At 57.6% G+C, this 18568-nt stretch overlaps 1 protein-coding gene across 3 annotated transcripts in view; it reads right to left on the reverse strand.

Annotated features, from left to right (window-relative positions):
- CSNK1G2 (casein kinase 1 gamma 2) overlaps nt 1–18568 on the reverse strand; it is a 42223-nt gene that overhangs the window by 2987 nt on the left and 20668 nt on the right. For 2 of the 3 annotated variants that reach the window (XM_085040755.1, XM_085040758.1), the window contains exons 2-10: nt 12392–12888; nt 4714–4754; nt 4102–4171; nt 3557–3705; nt 2865–3099; nt 2579–2664; nt 2109–2193; nt 1884–2032; nt 1374–1457 (exon numbers count right to left, since the gene is read on the reverse strand). In XM_085040755.1, the coding sequence (XP_084896881.1) occupies nt 1374–1457; nt 1884–2032; nt 2109–2193; nt 2579–2664; nt 2865–3099; nt 3557–3705; nt 4102–4171; nt 4714–4754; nt 12392–12578 (1086 nt within the window). In that variant the 5' untranslated portion in view covers nt 12579–12888. Of the gene's footprint in view, nt 1–1373; nt 1458–1883; nt 2033–2108; nt 2194–2578; nt 2665–2864; nt 3100–3556; nt 3706–4101; nt 4172–4713; nt 4755–12391; nt 12889–18361; nt 18484–18568 lie in introns of all 3 variants that reach the window. The other variant, XM_085040757.1, reaches the window with a different exon arrangement.

The raw sequence follows: 18568 nt of genomic DNA on the forward strand, positions 1-18568 counted from the left end.
TGCAGAGGGCACCCGTGCAGCACCGTCCCGGCAGCTCCCAGAGCGGTCCCTGCGGTGACAACGGGGGTCTGTGTCCCCCTGCCACCTACACACACACCCCTCACGGCCAGCCCCACGCAGGGCCACTGCACGGAGCAGGGCCAGCCCCCGGCAGGGCCAGTGGCCATGTCTGGGAGTGGCCATGTCTGGGAGCGGGCTAGGGCAGCAGAGCCAGAGCCACAGCTGGGCCCAGGTGACGCTGTGTCCCCAGGACTGAATGGCTCTTGGCAGGACCTGTGTGGCACAAGCTGTACTGCTCCTCCAGGGCTCGGCTGTCCCACAGCCAAACCCTCCCCCGGTGAGCATGGCATGGCCCCATGGCTGCAGGGACACCCTGTGTCCCCAGGCTGGACACTGCTCCCATGCTCCAGGAGCTCTGTGCTTTGCTTTTCCCCCTGCTCTGGAGAAGGGATGTCCAACACAGCATTTCCCCGGTGCTGGAGGCAGACAGCAGACCCTACAGGGAACGAGTTCCCAGAAATGAGCCAGAGGTGATTTGAAGGTGTTTCCCTAAGGAAGTGCTGCCAGTGAGAGCCAGGGTTGTGACAGGCTCCCTGTGCTGGGGAGGAGCAGCCTGGGGAGGACAGGGTGCTGCACCCCCAGCTCCAACCCCTTTGCAGGTGCTCTGTCCCCAAGGAGGTTTGGGAGGACGAGGGTCTGTACACATGCTGAGAAACACATGAGGTTTGCTCTTGGTGGCAGCAGTGCCAGAGCCACGTGTCCTGCAGCAGGGCAGGACAGGCCACAGCACCGGAGCAGGTCTGGGCAGCCCAGCCCCTTTCCCCCATAGCTCTGCTTGTTCCCTGCCCTGGGCTCAGCTCCCTGTGCCCAGCCTGTTCCCAAAGCAAAGAGCCCCAGCATGGAGCAAAACACTGCCAAGCTGCCCCACCAATCCTGCCCTCCCCTGTCCCATGTCACTGTCCTGTTGATGGAAGGGCACCACAAGCACAGCAGTGAGTCACCCCATGGGGACACAGCACTGGGGACACCGTCCTTAGCAGAGGTGGCTCAGCCTGCACCAAGGCCTCACCCAGCACCTCAGGCTGGACCCTGCTCCTCACCAGCTGATGCCCAGGCCTGGCACCCCCCAGTCGTGCTACAGCCCCCATGGTGCTTCCTCCCTCTTCTGCCAGGCCACAGGGACACTGCCCTGGGTGTCTAGAGAGCCACAGAACCAGAGCTGTGCAAGTGAACTCTTCCCACAGACAGCACTGAGGGAAAAGGATGCTCCAGTCCCTGCCTGCATCCCTGCTGGGCTCCATGTCGCTGGAGCTGCAGCCTGAGCTGCCCCTGCCCGTGGCCCTGTGCCCCAGCCACGCCGCGCTGTTGCTCACCTGGTGTTTGGTGTGTGGCTGTGCTTTGTCTCTGTTCGGGGGCTGCACCTGCACCTCGCTGTGCATCGTGCCAATGGGGGTGGGCTGGGAACACAAGGACAATGTCAGCACAGCACAGAACCCTCCCAACACCCTGCAGCCAGATCCACCGTCCAGCCAAACATGCAAAACGCCCCAGAACCAGGGCCTGATCCCAGTCCCTGGCCTCGCCCCAGCAGCTCCACACTTGGTATCTGGCTGCAGTGAGCCCATGGAGGGTGCCCATGGCAAAAACGGAGGTGCCAGCCTGGCTACTGGGATCCCCTTGGCTCCAGGAGCCTCAAATTCCCATGTCACAGCCTTAACCCAGCCTGGAGCTGGTGACTGGTGAGGAGGGTGGAGCAGATCCCTTGGGCACAGCGTGTGGCACTGATGGCTGAAGCTCACATCCTCCCTGGCTGCTGCCACAGACCCCACTGCCGCTGCTCCCTGGGGTCCCTCACCCGCTGCCCCCAGCCCCTCAGCACTCACCAGAGGCTTCCCTGCCCAGTCGTATTCGTAGTCGAACACATAACCGTTCCTCTCGAACAAGTCCGTGAAGAGCTTCCTCAGGTAGTCGTAGTCAGGCTTCTCGAAGAAATCCAGCCTCCGCACATAGCGCAGGTAGGTGGCCATCTCCTCTGCGGGGACACGGGGGCTCAGCGGGGCAGGGACAGGGGGCTCAGGGCTGGGGGCTGGGCTGGGGAGTGCTCTCACCTGGGAAGTTCTCACAGAGCACCTCCACCGGGGTGGCTCTTTTGGTGTCACCAATCTTCTGGTACCTCTCCTTTAGCGTGTCAGCCTGGCAGGGACAAGGGGTCAGTACAAGGGCCAGGCACTGCCCCGGCGAGGGGAAGGCACTGGGTGCTGTCACACCATGTACAATTTCTTGGACCCCCTTTCCCAGGTAACTCCTTCCCAGGGAATTCCCTCACCAGGGCAGGTCTGGAGGACAAACCCCAGGGTTTCCAGGGCAATCACTGTGAGAGCAACAGGGATGTCCACAGAGTGGGAGGACACAGGGAGACCTGCAGCTGCTCAGCACAGCAAGGGCCTGGCATGGAGCTCAGAGTTGGTAGGGTGCCAACCCTCCAACACCCATGGGCCAAACCTCCCCCCTACCCATGCCAAGGCAGAGCCAGACCCACAGGCAGCTGTGCCCAGGGGCAGCAGGGGATGGCAGTTACCTTGAGGCCTTGCCAAGGAAGGCTTCCACGGAGGAAGTACATAAACATGTGCCCTAATGCTTCCAGGTCATCCCTGCGGCTTTGTTCTGCACAGAGACAAAGAGACGGGTCAGTTCCCACTACTGCCACTGTCCCTGTTCCCCCCAGATCCTGCAGCACCCCATGTGTCCTGCCAGCACCCTGAAGAGCAGGAGAGGCAGCTTGTCCCCAGCCCCATCTCTGGCATCCCTGCCCTGCAGTCCCTCCTCTAGCCAGGAAGCAGGGCTGGCCGCCTGTGCCCACACACCTTTCCCCAGGTGGGTGTTGATGCTCATGTAACGCGCTGTCCCTGTCAGGCTCTTGTGCTCTCGGTAGGGGATGTGTTTTTTGGTCTCGGGGTCAATATACTCTTTGGCCAGGCCAAAATCGATGATGTGGATGGTGTGCTGCCGCTTGCTGCCCGGCCGCCCCACCAGGAAGTTCTCTGGCTTGACATCTCTGTAGATCAGGCTTTTGGTGTGGACATACTCCATCCGTGTGATCTGGGGGAGAAGGACATGTCAGTGCCAGGGCAGAGACCCACCCTGTGTCCTGCACCTTCCTGCCCTGGGCCCTGCTCCAGCCACCTCACCCCTGCTCCCCTCAGCCTGGCCCTGGCCCCAAGGATGGGCAGATCAACTCCTCCTGCCCTGGGAGAGCACCCCAGTCCAGCTGCACCATGAGCACACAGTGAGATCCTTGTCTGGGCTCAGACAGGGGCTGTGAGGGGACAGAGAACCCTCCCTCACCAGGGAGGGGATGAGGTATGGGGAAGGTGAGCTAGGATGTGCCAGCAGCCAGCACCTCCTGCGACCTGCCGGGCACTGCTCCCTCCTTTCCTCCCCATTCCACACGGGCTGCTTGACCACGGTGCCCACACATCCCCCTGCTCCCCGGGGCAGCCAGGGGGGCCAGGTGAGCCATGCAGGGCTGCAGGGGAGGCAGAGGTGCTGCACTCACCAGCTGGATTGCGATCATCAGGACGGTCTTGAGCGTGAAGGTCCGATCACACAGATCAAAGAGATCTTCCAGGCTGGGTCCGAGCAGCTCCAACACCATGGCATTGTACTTCCCACAGGGGCCAAAGTAGTAAACCTGAGGAATTCCTTCTGCAAGAGATGGAGCAGGGGCTGTGCAGGGCTGCAGCAGAGCCACACTGTCGCAGTCACGCCACTGCCAAACAGGGACAGGGGCTGCAAATGGGGGATGGCCCTGCACTGCCCTCCCTGCGCAGCCAGCCTGGCTCTGCTCCTGGCAGCAGGGGGAAGGAGGCAGCTCCATCTGCATCCCTGACTCTGCTGCGGGGGCGGTGGGGGGAAAGAACTAAATCAAAAGAGATCAAAGATTAGACAAGGCTTCTGTGTAAAACCGGCCTCTCCCTGCGGAGCAGATGGGCAGGAGCTCAAGCTGGGAGTGAAGTTGCAGAGTCACATTTAGGGAAAGCCTCTCTCCCAGCAGTGCCCCTGGCAGGCAGCTCCCCAGGGCAGCTCAGCCCAGCCCCATACCTGCATTGCCGAGCTGTTTGTAGAACCGATACTCCAGGTGCAGCTGGGGGGCCCGGGATTTTATGGGTTCCTTGGAGGAGAGAAAGGAAAACAGTTAAGTAGGGAACAGGATGGTGAGGGGGTCTGGGTGTCAGACACCTCCTTCACATGCTGGCAGCAGCTGGACTTAGAGCATTTGGGGTTGGGAGCAACTGGTATAAAATGGAGATGAAGCCTCAGATGATGAGAGAAAATCAGCCCATATGGGAGCCATATCACCCCATCTGGAGAGATCCAGGGGCTGGGGTAGGCATTACTGGGAGGAGGTAACAGTGGGACCATCCTCTCTGCTGCTGGCACTGGCTGAGCACAGCACAGGCCACGGCGAGGGCTGTGACAAGCACACTCAGCTCTTCCCCCCACCCAGACCTGGATCACCCCACCTGCAGTGACATGAGTTCCTGCCCTCAATTCCAAGAGGGGAACGGAGCTCCCCCGCAGCCATCCATCCATCACATCCCAACCCGCTCCACCTGCCCCAACACCTGGGGAGGGGGAGACACCTCCTTCCCCACGGCCTGAACATCCCCCACCCCGACCACGGAGGGACTCCCCAGTGTGACAGCCACTCACCAATTTGATAGCTACGTATTCGTTTGTGTAGAGGTTCTTTCCTGCAAGGAGACACACAAAAAGGTCATGGAAAGCAGTCACCCCCACTGCACACCCACCACTGTCCCTGAGGGCTCCTGGGCTCAAAAACATCCTGAACAGGTTCTGCAGCTCCCACAACACCTGAAGAAGCCTCAAGGCACGAGCAGCACCAGAACCCAATGTGGGGAGTTGTGACACGCCTGTTAATTATCCCCAGGTGGGGTATGTGGATTCCTCTGGGATGGGCAGGTTCCTGGGGGCTGGAGCCAAGGCTGCTGGGAGGGGGTGGCAGCAGGGATGTGAGTGGGCAAGGCAGGGACAAGGCTGGGGCTTGGTGCTTCTCCAGACCCAGCCCCCCAGTGAGAGGGGGCTCCACAGGGGATGGCCAGAGTCGGGGGTCACCGAGCTGTGGGCAGTGGGACCCTGCAGAGGGTGGTAGGGAAGGACCCCCAGGAGCAGCAGGGCAGCTGGCAGTGGTCTGAGGGCACCACAGGCAGGTGGAACTCTGCCCCAGGGCTGGGGTCACTCCTGGGAATGGCACACACATGTGTGAGGATCAACCCCATCCCTGGGGATGCTCCTGCCCACTCGAGGGCGCAGGGGAAGCCAGGAGCAGATCCATGGTGCAGCCCAGACTGTACAAGGAGAAGCTGAAGGCTGCAGGGAGTGCCCAGGGGAGCTGAAGGAACAGCCGTGGCACCCAACACCCAGTGCATGACCTCCTGGAGGGCTCCACACCTGCACGGAACTTTTCACACCCATAACCACAGGAAGGTTGAGCTCAGGGTGCCTCCACATCCCCCCAAACCAGGGGGCTGAGCAAAAAGGGACACACGTGGGAAGCACCAGCACAACCTCTGCCCATAAAGGCCCATAAAGGCAAAGACTACAGGTTTGCAGGAACACCTCTGAGTGTTCCCCGTGCCAGAGCCCGCAGGAGCCCGGGCAGGTGGGAGTTAACAGCAGCAGGCTCCCTCAGAGGCAGCAGACACGCGATCCCAGCGATCCCACTGCCTGCCATGTGCGTATCTGATGGAGCTGCATCTGTCTCCTCGGATTTTCTCCAAGCAATTTGCTTAGGGAACAAGCTCCTCCTGGCGTAAGATTTCATCTGCTCCGACTGCTGCTCTCCACCTGAAGCAGCAATAAATCCTGGCCGGGTGACATCAGAGCCAGCTGCTGAGCGCCTCAGTCGGCGGCAGGATTACGGGAACAGGGATGAATGGGAGATATTAATGGAGCAGTTCCTCCCAGGGCCGGGCTCTGCAGCCAAGGAGGGGCTCAATCGTGCTGCCTCCCTGACCCTCTCCCATCCCAGGGGACCTCTGCCAAGCCACTTTGTCTCCTGCCTCTGCATAAAGCAAATCCCTTCACAGCGATTAGGGAGGAGGGGATGTGGGAGGGAGGGAGGAACGTCTGGTGAACACAGCGTGTGCCAGATCCGGGGGGTTTGTCCCATCATGGACTGACATTTCCTGGGGAGCAGGTGGGACAGCCCCCAGACCTGTGCATGGCTCCAGCGAGCCCACAGGGCCCTACAATCCAGTCGAAAACAATTACTGTTGCCTTCAGGGCAGTAACATGCAACCAGAAAACTCACAGCTGGATTTTCCCTGAGGTCAGACAGGCTCTGAAGGGGGGGAAAAAATAACATGGCAAGCAAAGTGCCAAAGGGACACTGCAAAAGGGACTCAGCACAGCAAGGAGGGAGCAGGGACAGAGGCAGAAGCATCCCCAGCAGGGCTGGGAGGGAGAAGGGATGGAGGCAGAATCCCCAGCAGGGCTGTGCTTGGAGAACTCCACCCTGTCCCTGTTATGTGGCATCTCTCCTGTCCCAACCACACGGGAGCCTGTGGCTGGCCGGCACAAGGAGCTCCCAGCAACAAGGCTCTGGAGCTGGCAGCATTCTCCCAGCCTAAAAATGAATCCAAATTATTTGATACTCCCCTGGTTCAGTCCTTCCTTGGGGGGCTTGGACATAGCTGATGGACAAGATGGGGGCCAGAGAGAGCATGGACTGGTCAACCACCCTCTGCTTCCCCTTCCCGAATTAAAAAAGGTGCAAAGAGCAGAACTGGCCTGCCATGAGATTAATAAACCAACAGGAGAGAAAAAGCAAAAGAGCAAGGAGGGAGGATTCCTTCCATAACAGGGACCTCCCTGCTCCAGCTCCTGGAGCCGCCTGCTCTGCCCAGTGCTCACAAGGGGGCAACTTTGACACCAAAAATGTGCCAGAGCCCCGGGAGAGCCCGGGAGGACTCGAGCAGGCAGAACTTACAACACAGAAGGTGCTTCGGAAAGGAAATAAAAGAGAAAGGAGGTGAGATGGGCAGCAGAAAACAAATATTTGCATTGTAGGGGCCTTTGCCCTGCTCAGTGCTGGAGGTGCCTCTGAATCCAGCTGCCAGCACCTGCAGGACAGCATGTGGGATCAGAGTGGGGCCCAAGCCAGGAGCAGGCAGCCAGGCCTGGGGCTGGGGTGTGTTGAGCACTGGACGTGGCTTTCTCTGCTGTCCCCTCCCCGGGGATTTGGCAGCAGCGTCGGCACCTGCTCCTGCATGTCACGGCAGCCCAGGAGCAGCCAGGCTCTGCACTGGGCTCCCAGCTGGGTCACCATCCAAACAGCTTAGAATCATGGAATTGTTAAGGTGGGAAAAGACCTTTAAGATCACCAAGTCAAACCATCACCCAGCAGCACCACCATGGTCACATTAGCCCATGTCCTCAAATGCCACATCCACATGGTTTTTGAATGCTTCCAGGGATGGTGACTTTAACACTGCCCGGGGCAGTTTGTCCCAATGCTTTACAACCTTTTCAGCAAAGAAATTTTCCCAATATCTAATCTAAACCTCCCTTGGCACAGCTTGAGGCCATTTCCTCTTGCCCTGTCCCTGTTCCTTGGGAGCAGAGCCCGACCCACCCCTGCCTGCCCCCTCCTGTCAGGGAGGACAGCTAGAGCTGTGCAGAGCCACAAGGTCCCCCTGAGCCTCCTCCAGCCTGAGCTCCTTTCCCAGGTCCCTCAGCCACTCCTGGTGCTCCAGCCCCTTCCCCAGTTCTGTTCCCTTCTCTGGATACACTCCAGCCCCTCAGTGTCCTTGCTGTGAGAGGAAAAGTGAGCACTGAAGTGTCCCCTGTGCCAGGTGCTGCCCCTTGCCTTTGGCACAGCAGCACCCCAGTGCCTATACCGGGAGCTTTTGTGCAGCACCAGCAGCACAGAGAAATTTTCCCAATATCTAATCTAAACCTCCCTTGGCACAGCTTGAGGCCATTTCCTCTTGCCCTGTCCCTGTTCCTTGGGAGCAGAGCCCGACCCACCCCCGCCTGCCCCCTCCTGTCAGGGAGGACAGCTAGAGCTGTGCAGAGCCACAAGGTCCCCTGAGCCACCTGGGCACTGGCATGGGAATTTGGCTTCCAAGTCCCTGGCAGTGCAGTGGAGGAACACGGGATAAGGCAGCCAGGCCCAGCACTGCCAGCTCTGCAGCTCCACTGACACCGGATGCATCAGGCCAAGAAATGACAGCTCCATGGAGCACTGGGGTTTAACACCTTTGGAAGAAAAAAGTTATTTTAGAACTTGACCTTCCTCTAGAGGAGGCTCTAAACAACCAGAGGAGAAACAAGGCTGAGCCTTCAGCAAGGGAGGCAGGAGCAGCAGGAACTGTGTGGGTTTCTCTCTCCCAAAGCCTCCAAAGACACCCATGTGCCACCTCCACCATGTGGTGGGTCTGTGGCTCTGACCTTCGGGAGGTGGCTGAGCCCTTGGCCACAGTGCAGGTGCCCAGAGAGAGGTCTCTGCAGAGCCCAAGGCAGAAGGGTGTCACACGCAGTGCACTGACCTCAGACACATTTTCAGAAGGTATCTTTTGTGGTCCCCAAGTAACTCCTGGTGCGTTCCTGGGAAGCTGCAGGACAGGCCTGAGAGCAACAGCCCAGGAGAGCTTGGGAATGTCCCCTTCAGCTGGGACGTGGCCCTGGCCCAGCTGTAGTAGTGATCTGCTCCTGGCTCACACACTGCACACAGACCCACCCCCTGTGCTCTTCCCTCCAAAATCCCGAGTTTACTTTAAAAAACAATTGATTTCCAACTTTTAATTTTCAAGGAAAACAGTTGCTGCAGCTCCAAGGGGCAGCTTTTCAGTGCCCACCCCTTTCCTCCAGCATGCATGACAGGGCTAGGCACTGAAAAGCTGCAAAAAGTACATTAGCAGAAGTTTATTGCAGGAAGAACAGAAGCAGCAGCCACTGCCAGGTCCCCCATCCTTCCCTGCACCCTGCTCTAGGCTGAGGCTGAGCACTAGCCTTGGGCCAGGCTCAGGAAGGGGCCCTCAGGGAGCACGGCAGGGCTAAGGGCAGCTCCTGGCTCTGAGGCAGCCCTGCACCAGGGAAAGGCTGCACAACACCCAGGAGCTTTGGGCTCAGCTTTGACCTTCCTGCTCAGTGTCTGGGCTTTTCTCCTCTCCCCATATCCCAGCCCATCCCAAGCACTCCTGAGGAGCTGCTACGGGGCACCTGCTCCAACAAACCCTTCTCTGGGAGCGTGCTGGCCTCACTCCCGGGGCACAGGGAGCTGGCAGGGAGCTGGCAGGGCTGCAGCTTGGCTGTGCCCAGTGCCCGGGCACATGAACCACCAGCCACACTCCAGTCACCCTGCTGCCACCAGCTTCCTGCTGCCTTGTGTTTCAGAGGGCAGTGTCCCACCCTGGCACAGAGTGGGGCTGGCTGTGGGCAGCAGATGAGCAGGGGGAGCTTGGGGGGCTTGCAGGCAGTGTGCAGTGCCCAGGGATGCTGCTGGACCACAGCTGGAGAGATGAGCACTTGGCACGAAGCACCAGGACACAAAAAGGTAACAGGACCTGCACAACCTAAACCTCTCCTCTGTGGCCCCTCTGTGCCACAGGGCTGGGGCAGATCCCTGCTCCAACTCCCAGCCCAGCTCTCCAGTCACACTGGTCCAGTGAGAAACTGGCTGACAGCACTGCTAGACTGGGACTGGTACCACATCCCTGCATTGCCCAGGATGCCAAGGCCAGCAGGAATATGGAGAGGCAGCATCCAAAAGCACAGCCCTGGCAGCCACAACTCCTGCCCGCGTCATTCCCCTTCTGGCCTCCCACAAATGCCTTATGCCAATTTTTCTTTTATATTTAATCTTTAAACAGATCATTTCTGATTTTGGACACCTCCTACATGGGTGGACACTTGTCTCTACCTGGGGCAGCTAAGCTGAGGCACCTTAAGGACAGATCACCACGTGCCTCTCAGTGTGGTGGAGAAATAGGACAAAGTGGTACTTTTTTGTGGAAGACAGTCTCCCCTTCCTCCATCCCCATCATTGGGAGCTGGAGGAGTCACCTCCAGGCATGTTTTTGCAAGATCTCCTGGTCTTTGTTATGAAAGCAAAAAGGCCAAAGATGATCTGGGAGCTTTTAAACACTGAGCTACAGTTTGGCCTCTAAAGCCTTGAGGACTGAATCCTCTATTCCCAGGGGAAAGCTGAGCGCCTAGCAAGAGCTGGGGAGCATCCCTGCTCATGCCACCGCTTCACAGCAGGAGCCCTCTGGTCCCTTGCCATTCATCTGCTGTTGGAGGAATCCCTAAATCCTTAAAGCATTCCTGAGCCCTGATGCAGTTCAAAGGCACACCTAAGGAAGAGAGATGTGATTTTAGGAGAGAAGCCACATAGCTGTGGCTTCCACTGCTGTGATGAGATCTTGTGCTCAGGCCTGTACCATGTTATGGGCAGACACTGCAGGGTGTGACAGAGCAAAAAAGCCACGTGAAGGGACTGGAAGCTTCTCTTGCTGGTGGCAAGGACAAACTCCCACAGTGAGAATCGACCACTGCGGAGCCCCGGAGCGAGAGCTCACTGCCTGTCCCTCCAGCCATGAGCAAACCAAGCCCAACTGCTCCCAGGTCCCTGCAGCAGCTCTGCTCAGAGCAGCCTGACTGTCAGTTTGACAGACATTCCTCAGATCCGTGTGAGACTCATGTCCCCTCAGTGCTGCCCCCGGAAAATGAGGGGGAGGCCAAGGCAGGGGGGTGTCACGCTGAGCATGGCAAAGCAACACGGCCCCAGCCCCCTGCCTAGAGCAGGATCCTGGGATCCAGCTCACCACAAACATGGATCCACTGCAGGATGCTCACTGGCAAGCAGGGAAAAGGAGGTGCAAGGACACAGCAGGACTCTGCACAGCTCAGGGCTCTCTGTCCACTGGCCATGCAGGGAGGCATCGGCAGCAGGAGCGTCCAGATCCACCCAGGAACTGAAAGGTGCAGCTGGTGCAGCAAAATCCCCAAATGCCTCTCCTTCCACAAGCCCTGGGTCTGGAGGAAGGCTCAGAGCTCTTCAGGACACCAGGAGGGACAGACCCTCCGCTGCTGAACGCAGGAACTGCTTGGCTGGATTTTAACCAGAGCATTTCCCCAGCTCTGCAATTACACGGCAATCCCGCCGGGAAGTGCAGGGACAGGCTGATGAGCCTGGCACCAGCCAGTCTGTCACGCCGGGAAGAGCTGACATTAACTCCCCACACAGGGAGGTGGGGAACTGACCCCACCCGAGCCAGGGCTGCCACAGCTCCTCCGCGGGCCCACAGTCAGGGCAGGTTTAGTGCAGAGCTCGGCTTGAGAAGGCGCTGCTTAAAATATCACAGAGCAACAAGGCCTGTGGCTGTCCCAGGCTCTGGGGACTGCCTCTCTTCCCTCTCCCAGAGCACAAGCCCCTTCCCAAAGCAGAGCCAAGGACAAAGCTACAGCTAGCAGGGACTCCACCCACCCAGCCAATGCGCATTCCTGGAGACATCCAGACTGCTGCTGGCACAGAGGTGCCTGGCACTGCCAGAGCACTCCCAGCTGTCCGATGCCAAGCAAGGGGTTAACAGCTTGCTGAAAGTCTCCTGGGACATTCCCAGTCGTGGGAGAGGAGCAACCTCCCTACCCTCAAAACAGGAGTTTGGTTGAGGAGTTTCCTGATAAACTTGGTTCAAAATGGAAAGTGACCATGGAAGGTGCTTGGGTTTTATTCCTCCCTTTCTCTGCCCTGCATAAAATTTTGGGAGTCTCTCAACCAACCAGTTTCAACAACTGAAGAATTACCCGGGATAAAGCATGCGACTCTCCTCCCCAGATGTTTGTCCCAGCAGAGTTAACACCCCTCAGGCCCCCATGCTCCATGTCCTCTCCTGTGGCACAGCAGGGCGGCAGCACCCCAGGTACAAGTGGGGTGAGATTCACTGAGCACACAATGGCATCTCCTGAATCATTCCTCACTGAGTGTTCCTGGATTTGGGGGACACCCAGATCTGCATGGGCCACCAGCACTTGCAACAGACAGAACTGAAGAGTTACATTCTCCCTAACAGACCCAGAGAGCGACAGGCACAGGGAGGAGATGGGAAACACCTCTGCAATCAGTCCTTCAGGCTGGGATGGGCCTTGGGAGATCAAGCACTGTGTGAAAGGATTAAGAAAGTGGAACCTCTGTGAAGGAACAAGGGCTGCCTGCAAGAGGTAATGCTTCAACACTGCGTGGCTGGTCAGCACCCCCAGTGCCCATGGCCACGGCATTGTGCCAGCTCCTCTCACTGCAGGAGGAGGATGCCAGGGCAATCCTGGCACGAGTGGGTACAGTGAGGACAAAGACAACCCTTCTCACCTAGACGGAGCTCCCCGAAATTGCCGCATCCAATCTTCTTGCCGACACGGAAGTTGGGACCCACCATTAAGACTCCCGAGTTGGTTCCAGCACCCCGGCCTCCATGACTACTCCTTCCTCCACCTGTCTTGGACATCCTTTTACCTTCCTCCAGCTCCCCTTTCCCTCCTCTCTTATCAAAATCCATAAGTTTGTGATACCCCGGCCTCTCCACGGTTACGCTGCTGCCATACAAATCCCAGAGCTGCCGAAAATGGAAGGGTGAGGAGGAAAGAAGCAGGGTTCCTCTTGGTTAATACACCATCCCGGTGTGCGGTGGGAGGGCGGGGTCTGGAGAAGGAGGGGTACGAGGCCGTCCACGGGTGCCAGGCTACTGAAATGTTAGTGCTTCCCAAGGTCCCGCCGGGACTGTCATCATCGCCGGTCACAGGGAGCTCTTTGGTGGAGAGAACATCCTGCGGACAGGGTCCTCCCAGCGCAGCTCCTCGGTCTCCCAGCTGTGGAAAAGGAGAGGGAGAAGATCAGCACGAGGAGGCAGAGGACAACAGAGGGTTGTGGGCTCCAGACTCTTGCCCCCAGCTCTGCAGAGCCCCTCCAGCACCTTCCCTGCACCACAGATAATTCCCACAACGGTTACAGTGCTGCACTTGAGAGGTGGGAGAACCTGAGGTAAGTATCAGGATCATCACTAAGTGCCCCATGTCTGAGATGTTGGTTTAAATAAATGAACAAACTTTTAAAAAGCTTGGTTGGCCAGAGGTGAAATGGTGGTTAGTGTCTCCATGTCAGAGCCAGCTGAGAGTGACATGGGGACAGAACTGTCTCCACAGGGAAGCGCTGCTGGCAGCCTCTGAAGTCATTCAGAGGCAGCAGCCAGGGACTCTGAGAGCCCCCAAGAGCAGAGGACACATGTAAACCCCATGTTATGGGCACACCATGCCAGGTGTGGGGCTTCCCACAAAATGAAAATGATGTTCCCCTGCTGGGAGGATCCAGGGGCAGGGGCCAGAGGAGTTAAAGCACTTCCCACTCCAGCACCAGCCTCTGCTGTGGGGGACCAGGATCTTGTGCCACTGCCCAGGACACGGTTTCTGTGGAATGGCCACACTCAGGCTCCCACCACAGCCCACCTGGGCTAGGAGAAAATAGCCACTGGCAAATAGGACCTTACTAACACCCCACTGCCTCTTCCTCTGCTCTTATCAACCAACCTGGACGTTAATTGCAAAGCTGGGAGCGAGGCCCCTTGGCTGCAGCCTGGGCCAGTGCTGTGACACTTGCCAGAGCAACTGAGGGCCATGGGAGCTTGTTTGCTCAGGGGTGCAGCACGTCACCTGCCTTGTGTGCTCCCTGTGCCTCCCAGTGCGGCTGCTGGGAAGGCCCGTGCTGCTGCTGGGGTAATTCAGGTTCCCCTCTGCTCCCACAAACAGGCAAGACTCAGCTCAGCTCCCTGAACCAGGGAGCTCCTTCCTGTCTGCAGAGCCCTGCTCATGGCAGGAGTTGGATAAGGTGACCTTTAAAGCTCCTTCCATCCCAAACTATTCCATGATTCCATGACACCAGCTACACATACATCCCTGTGCAGCCGCCTGTGCTCACGTGGGTACAACAGCCCAACACTGAGGCCAAACCAGCCCCTTGCGTCCTTCAGGAGACAAGGCTGAGATGAAAAGAGCCATTGACCAGCTCCATGCTCAAGGAACCAGGTTCCCAAGCAGGAGCTGCACTCTCCATCCCTCCAGCACTCCATCAGAGCAGGAGGCCCCATGCACTGGGGGAAGCTCAGGCTGGGTCCCTCCTCACAGGGATGCCCGTGGGGGAGGCAGGAAGGACAGTCAAGAAGCTAAACTGGAACAGAGGGAGTCAAGCAGAAGCTGGGTGCAAACTGGGAGGGCACATGAGAGACACACACACCTCTACTTCCCCCCACTCTGGTTTTGCTCCCAGCTTGACCCTTGCCAGCCTCCCACCCTTCCTCATCCTCCCCAGTCTCCCCCTTTTTCTGCTCCTCCCTGGGCCCCTGTGACATCACCAAAAGCCCCCAAGAACCCCCAGTGCCGCAGGCTCCCATTCACCCTGAGGGTTATCCAAGCAAACCCCCCCTCTCCAGCGCTTGGCTCCAGGAAATGAACACACTGCAAGGTCTGACACTTGGCCAAACCCCATAAAACTTTTTATTGGCTCTCAATAGCTATTAGTAACAAAAAAAAGCTGCTTGTGCTCAAGCATGCATGGAGGGAAACATGGGAGCTCTAACAGCAACACAGGGGAAAAGACACCAAAGCCAGAGCTCAGCAGGGGGAAGAACTGGCATGTAAAGGTCCAGGGGCAGGGGAACTGCTCCCTGGGGCTGTCCTGTTCCCAGCACTCTCCTGACATTGAACCCTCACTCTCCACAGCATCCTGGCACACTGCCACTGTTCTCCAGCAGGGACCAGAGCTGCTCCAAAGGTGCTCAGTGCTGGGGTCCCACCTGTGGGACCTGCCTGTTCAAGCACAGGGGAGTAGGGCTTTCATGTGGGATGGGAGCCCCCTCCTGACCCCACAGGCTCCAGCCTCCCTCCAACACCTCTGGAGCATCCCTAGAGCACAGCAGCCTGGCCCTCCAAAGCCACCCCAGCACACCAACACCCAGGAACCACCCTGCTGCACCCAGCACACCTCAGCTGAGGGAAACTGAGGCACACAGAGCCTTCCAGCTGTCCCAAAGGTGGGTGGCCACAGGCTGGCTTCTGCCCTGATGCTCCCTTCCCCCTGCAGCCGGTCCGTGCCAGCAGGAAGCGGGGTGGGAGCGGCAGGAGCAGGGCTTCCCTGCGCTTTGTTCTGCCCAGCCCCGAGCGCGCACAGCCCACACGTGACATCCTGCTCATTCTTTGCTCCCCCAATGATTTCCGCTCAGGGTTCAGCACATGGTGCTGCCCTCCCGACCTCCTCATGTTTCTCCCACCTCCACAGGACACTGGGAACCATTCCTCCGCGGCCTCCCAGCTCCCAGAGCAGGCGGCTCTTGCCTGGCGTTCCAAGACTCGCTTTCCCTGGACATGGCTCCAGCCACACACCGGGGAAGGGGAGCAGCCGGTGATGCACAGGTCCTGCTGCTCCATAACCCGTTTTCGTTCTGAATCAGACCTTTATGCTCAGTCCCAGGGGATTCCAGGCCCAGACTGTTTGCACAGAGTCAGGCGGCCGACAGCCAGAGCCAAGGGAGCTCCAGCCCCAGCGCCTGGGATTATTTTCTTTGAAGAGTCATGGGCCAGCCTCTGCAAGGGAATTTCAGACAATGAAGTGAGACAGAAGGGAAAAATTAAATCCCATTTCCTGTGAGCACGGGGAGACTGGGCTGCCTTCTCCCAGCCCAGACAAACACAGGGAGCAGCACAGCACGACTCTGGTCCTGCCTGCAGAGCCTCGGGAGCAGCTCTCCTGGAGGGGCCCAGCTCCAAACCCCAATTTCAGGCACCTGAGCCAGATTCACACCCAGTGAGGCCACAGCCCAGCCCCCGTGCTGGGGCTGCCATGCTGCAATTCCCCCTTTCCCAAAGCCGGGCGGTCAGAGCAGCAGGAAGTCACCCAACCGCATCCATGTGAGTCAGGCCAGGGCAAGGGATGCTCCCTCACACTCTGCCCACCAGCCTCCCCTGGGCATGAGCCAAGGGCTGGGAGGGATTTATTTTCTCATCCCAGGAGTGCCAAGGAGACACAGTGGCTCCCTGGACCTCAGGACAAAAGCGGGACCCACCTCTGTGCAGTGTCAGTGACTGCTCAGGTTTTCCACACTGTGTCATAAAGGGATCACTGGCCTTTAAAATTGAGAACAACCTAATTAGAAACAGAAACTTTTGGTAAAATCCTGGGACTCCCACTGCTCTGGAGCAAACAAAACCTGCGTTTGTTAAAACACAGCAGCCTTTGGATGGGGAACAGGGACCCAGACCTGACCCATCCTCCCCCAGGCAGCAGCACCATGGGGGAAGATTCCCTGGATAAAACTGATGTCACATCATTCCATTTTGCACAGGAATCCTCACCCAAAAGGTCCCAGTGAGGCAAGCAGCCTCAGGAAAGCACCTTCTAGGCTGCATTTGTTGGCCTGGGACCAAATCTGATGCAAGATGAAACTAAGAAAACTTGTTTCTCTCTTTTGGAGGGAGGGGGATGAATAAGGAAAAAGAAATGAATTGGCCTGAAGCTGGGCAGAAGAAATTCCAAAGCAAGCTGTGGTCTTAAAGCAAATAAGCACTGCCCTGTGGTGTTTGCAGTGGCAGTGCTCCGAGCCAGGGATCCTGGAGGGGAAACAAACTGCAGGCAAGTGCCTCAGCACCCCCAAAACAGAACCTCAGAAACACTGAAAGTGCCATATAAAGGGGGCAAGCCCACACACCCTCAGATACCCAAAGAGGGAGTTCATGGCGCTTTTGTTGAAATACTGGGTCCCTTTTCTTTGCCATCTGGTTTTAAGCAGGTCAGGGCTGCTCCAGTCACATTTACAAGCTTTTCCCTGCAGACATAAGGGTGAGAAAAGGGGAATTGGGGTTGGAGAGAGTTGTTTTTCCCTTAAAAGAAGAAGAAAAGCACTGCAATTCTAGTGCTACCCCTTGTCTCTGTGACTTGGACCAAAATATCAAGGCTCGGGAAGTTCCTGCCCACATTTGCAAGTATAAGATGCTGAGGAGTTGTATTTTTAAGAATTTCTTTCCTGTAGAATGAAACCCCGTGGCTGCCGAGGAGGCACTTGTACAAACCATCTGGGGCACATTGTTCTCAGCCCTTTATATGAACACACACACCGTGTTCCTGCCCAAAGGAGGTTACAGCTAAACGGGGCAACACAAAAGAGGGGAAGAAGAGGAAAAAATAGCGGCCTGGAGCAGGGAAGTGGCTGGTGAAGGTCAGGGAGCAGGTCTGTGGCGCTGCTCGGAATAGGGTGCAGGTGTCCTGGAGTGGCTGGCATCCCCAGGTGCTGCTCCCTGATCCCCACCAGCTTTGGGATGCTCCTTGGAGCTGGTTTCCCCATGTACTCTGTGCTCTGTGAGCTGAAGGGAAACACAGCTGCATCCAGATGAAAGAGAAAGGAAAGCTTCTTGAGAGCACAAAGAGAAAAGCCCTTGACACTCTGCAGCTCCAAGTACAGATCACTGCCAATTAAAGGCTAAAAATAATCACAAATACCCCGATGTCCCAAAGGATGACCCATCAGCTGGCTCCCAACACAAAAATCCAGACCAAAAAGCAACCAGTGGCCTTACACAGCTGAAACCAAATCCCAATAAATTCTAAAAGTTGAAGAGGCTGAGCTTACAGGGAGATCAAAAGTCTTAAAACAAAGCAAAGTCTTAAAACATCTTTAGAGAGAGCTGCAGACGGTACCAAATGATGTCTGCTAGGGTTTGTTGTTAAACACATGTTTGAGCCTGCAGAGCCACAGCCAACCGTGCTCGTGACAGAGCAGGGAAAGCTTTGCCACCACACAAAACAGGGAGGCATGGAAAGCCTCACCAAGCTTCCCACGGGAGTCCTGCAATGGGTACAGCCAAGCCGGCTGCCAGCGCAGGGGTTGGTTGGGTCACGTCAAACTTCTCATCCATCAAAGCTCCCAAAACCTTCTCCCCAGGGCTGATCTCCACCCATTCTCTATCCTGCCTGTGTTTGTGCACGGGATTGCCCCAACTCATGCGCAGGACCTTGCAGTTGGCCTCGATGAACTTCATGAGTTTGGCACAATCCCACCTCTCCTGTCCAGGTCCCTGTGGATGCCCCATCCCCTCCCTCCAGTGTGTGACCCCACCACACAGCTCTGTGTCACCAGCAAACCCGCTGGAGTTTGCCCACTGCCCATGTCACCAGCAGAGATGTAAAACAGTACTGGTCCCAGTACTGACCCCTGAGGACACCACTTGTCCCTGGTCCCCACATGAACACCGAGCCATCAACCACAATGCTCTTAGTATCACCATCCAGCCAACTATCCACCAAGTGTCCATCCAACAGGCTCCAGAGAGATCTCCTGAGCTTCCTCCACCCTTGGACATGCACCTCTCCTCCAAGCCAGGCACAGCAGCTGAACAGGCTGGGACACAGGTCCATGGGATGTGCTGTTTGGAGAAAACTCATCCTGACCCCACAGGGAACACAGAGAAGTTTCCTCTGTGGGCTGCAGAGGCAGTGGGGCTGTGCAGC

The sequence above is a fragment of the Lichenostomus cassidix genome, chromosome 28, assembly GCF_008360975.1.
Source record: "Lichenostomus cassidix isolate B80296 chromosome 28, HeHo_3.0, whole genome shotgun sequence".
In the NCBI taxonomy this organism is placed as follows: Eukaryota; Metazoa; Chordata; class Aves; order Passeriformes; family Meliphagidae; genus Lichenostomus; species Lichenostomus cassidix.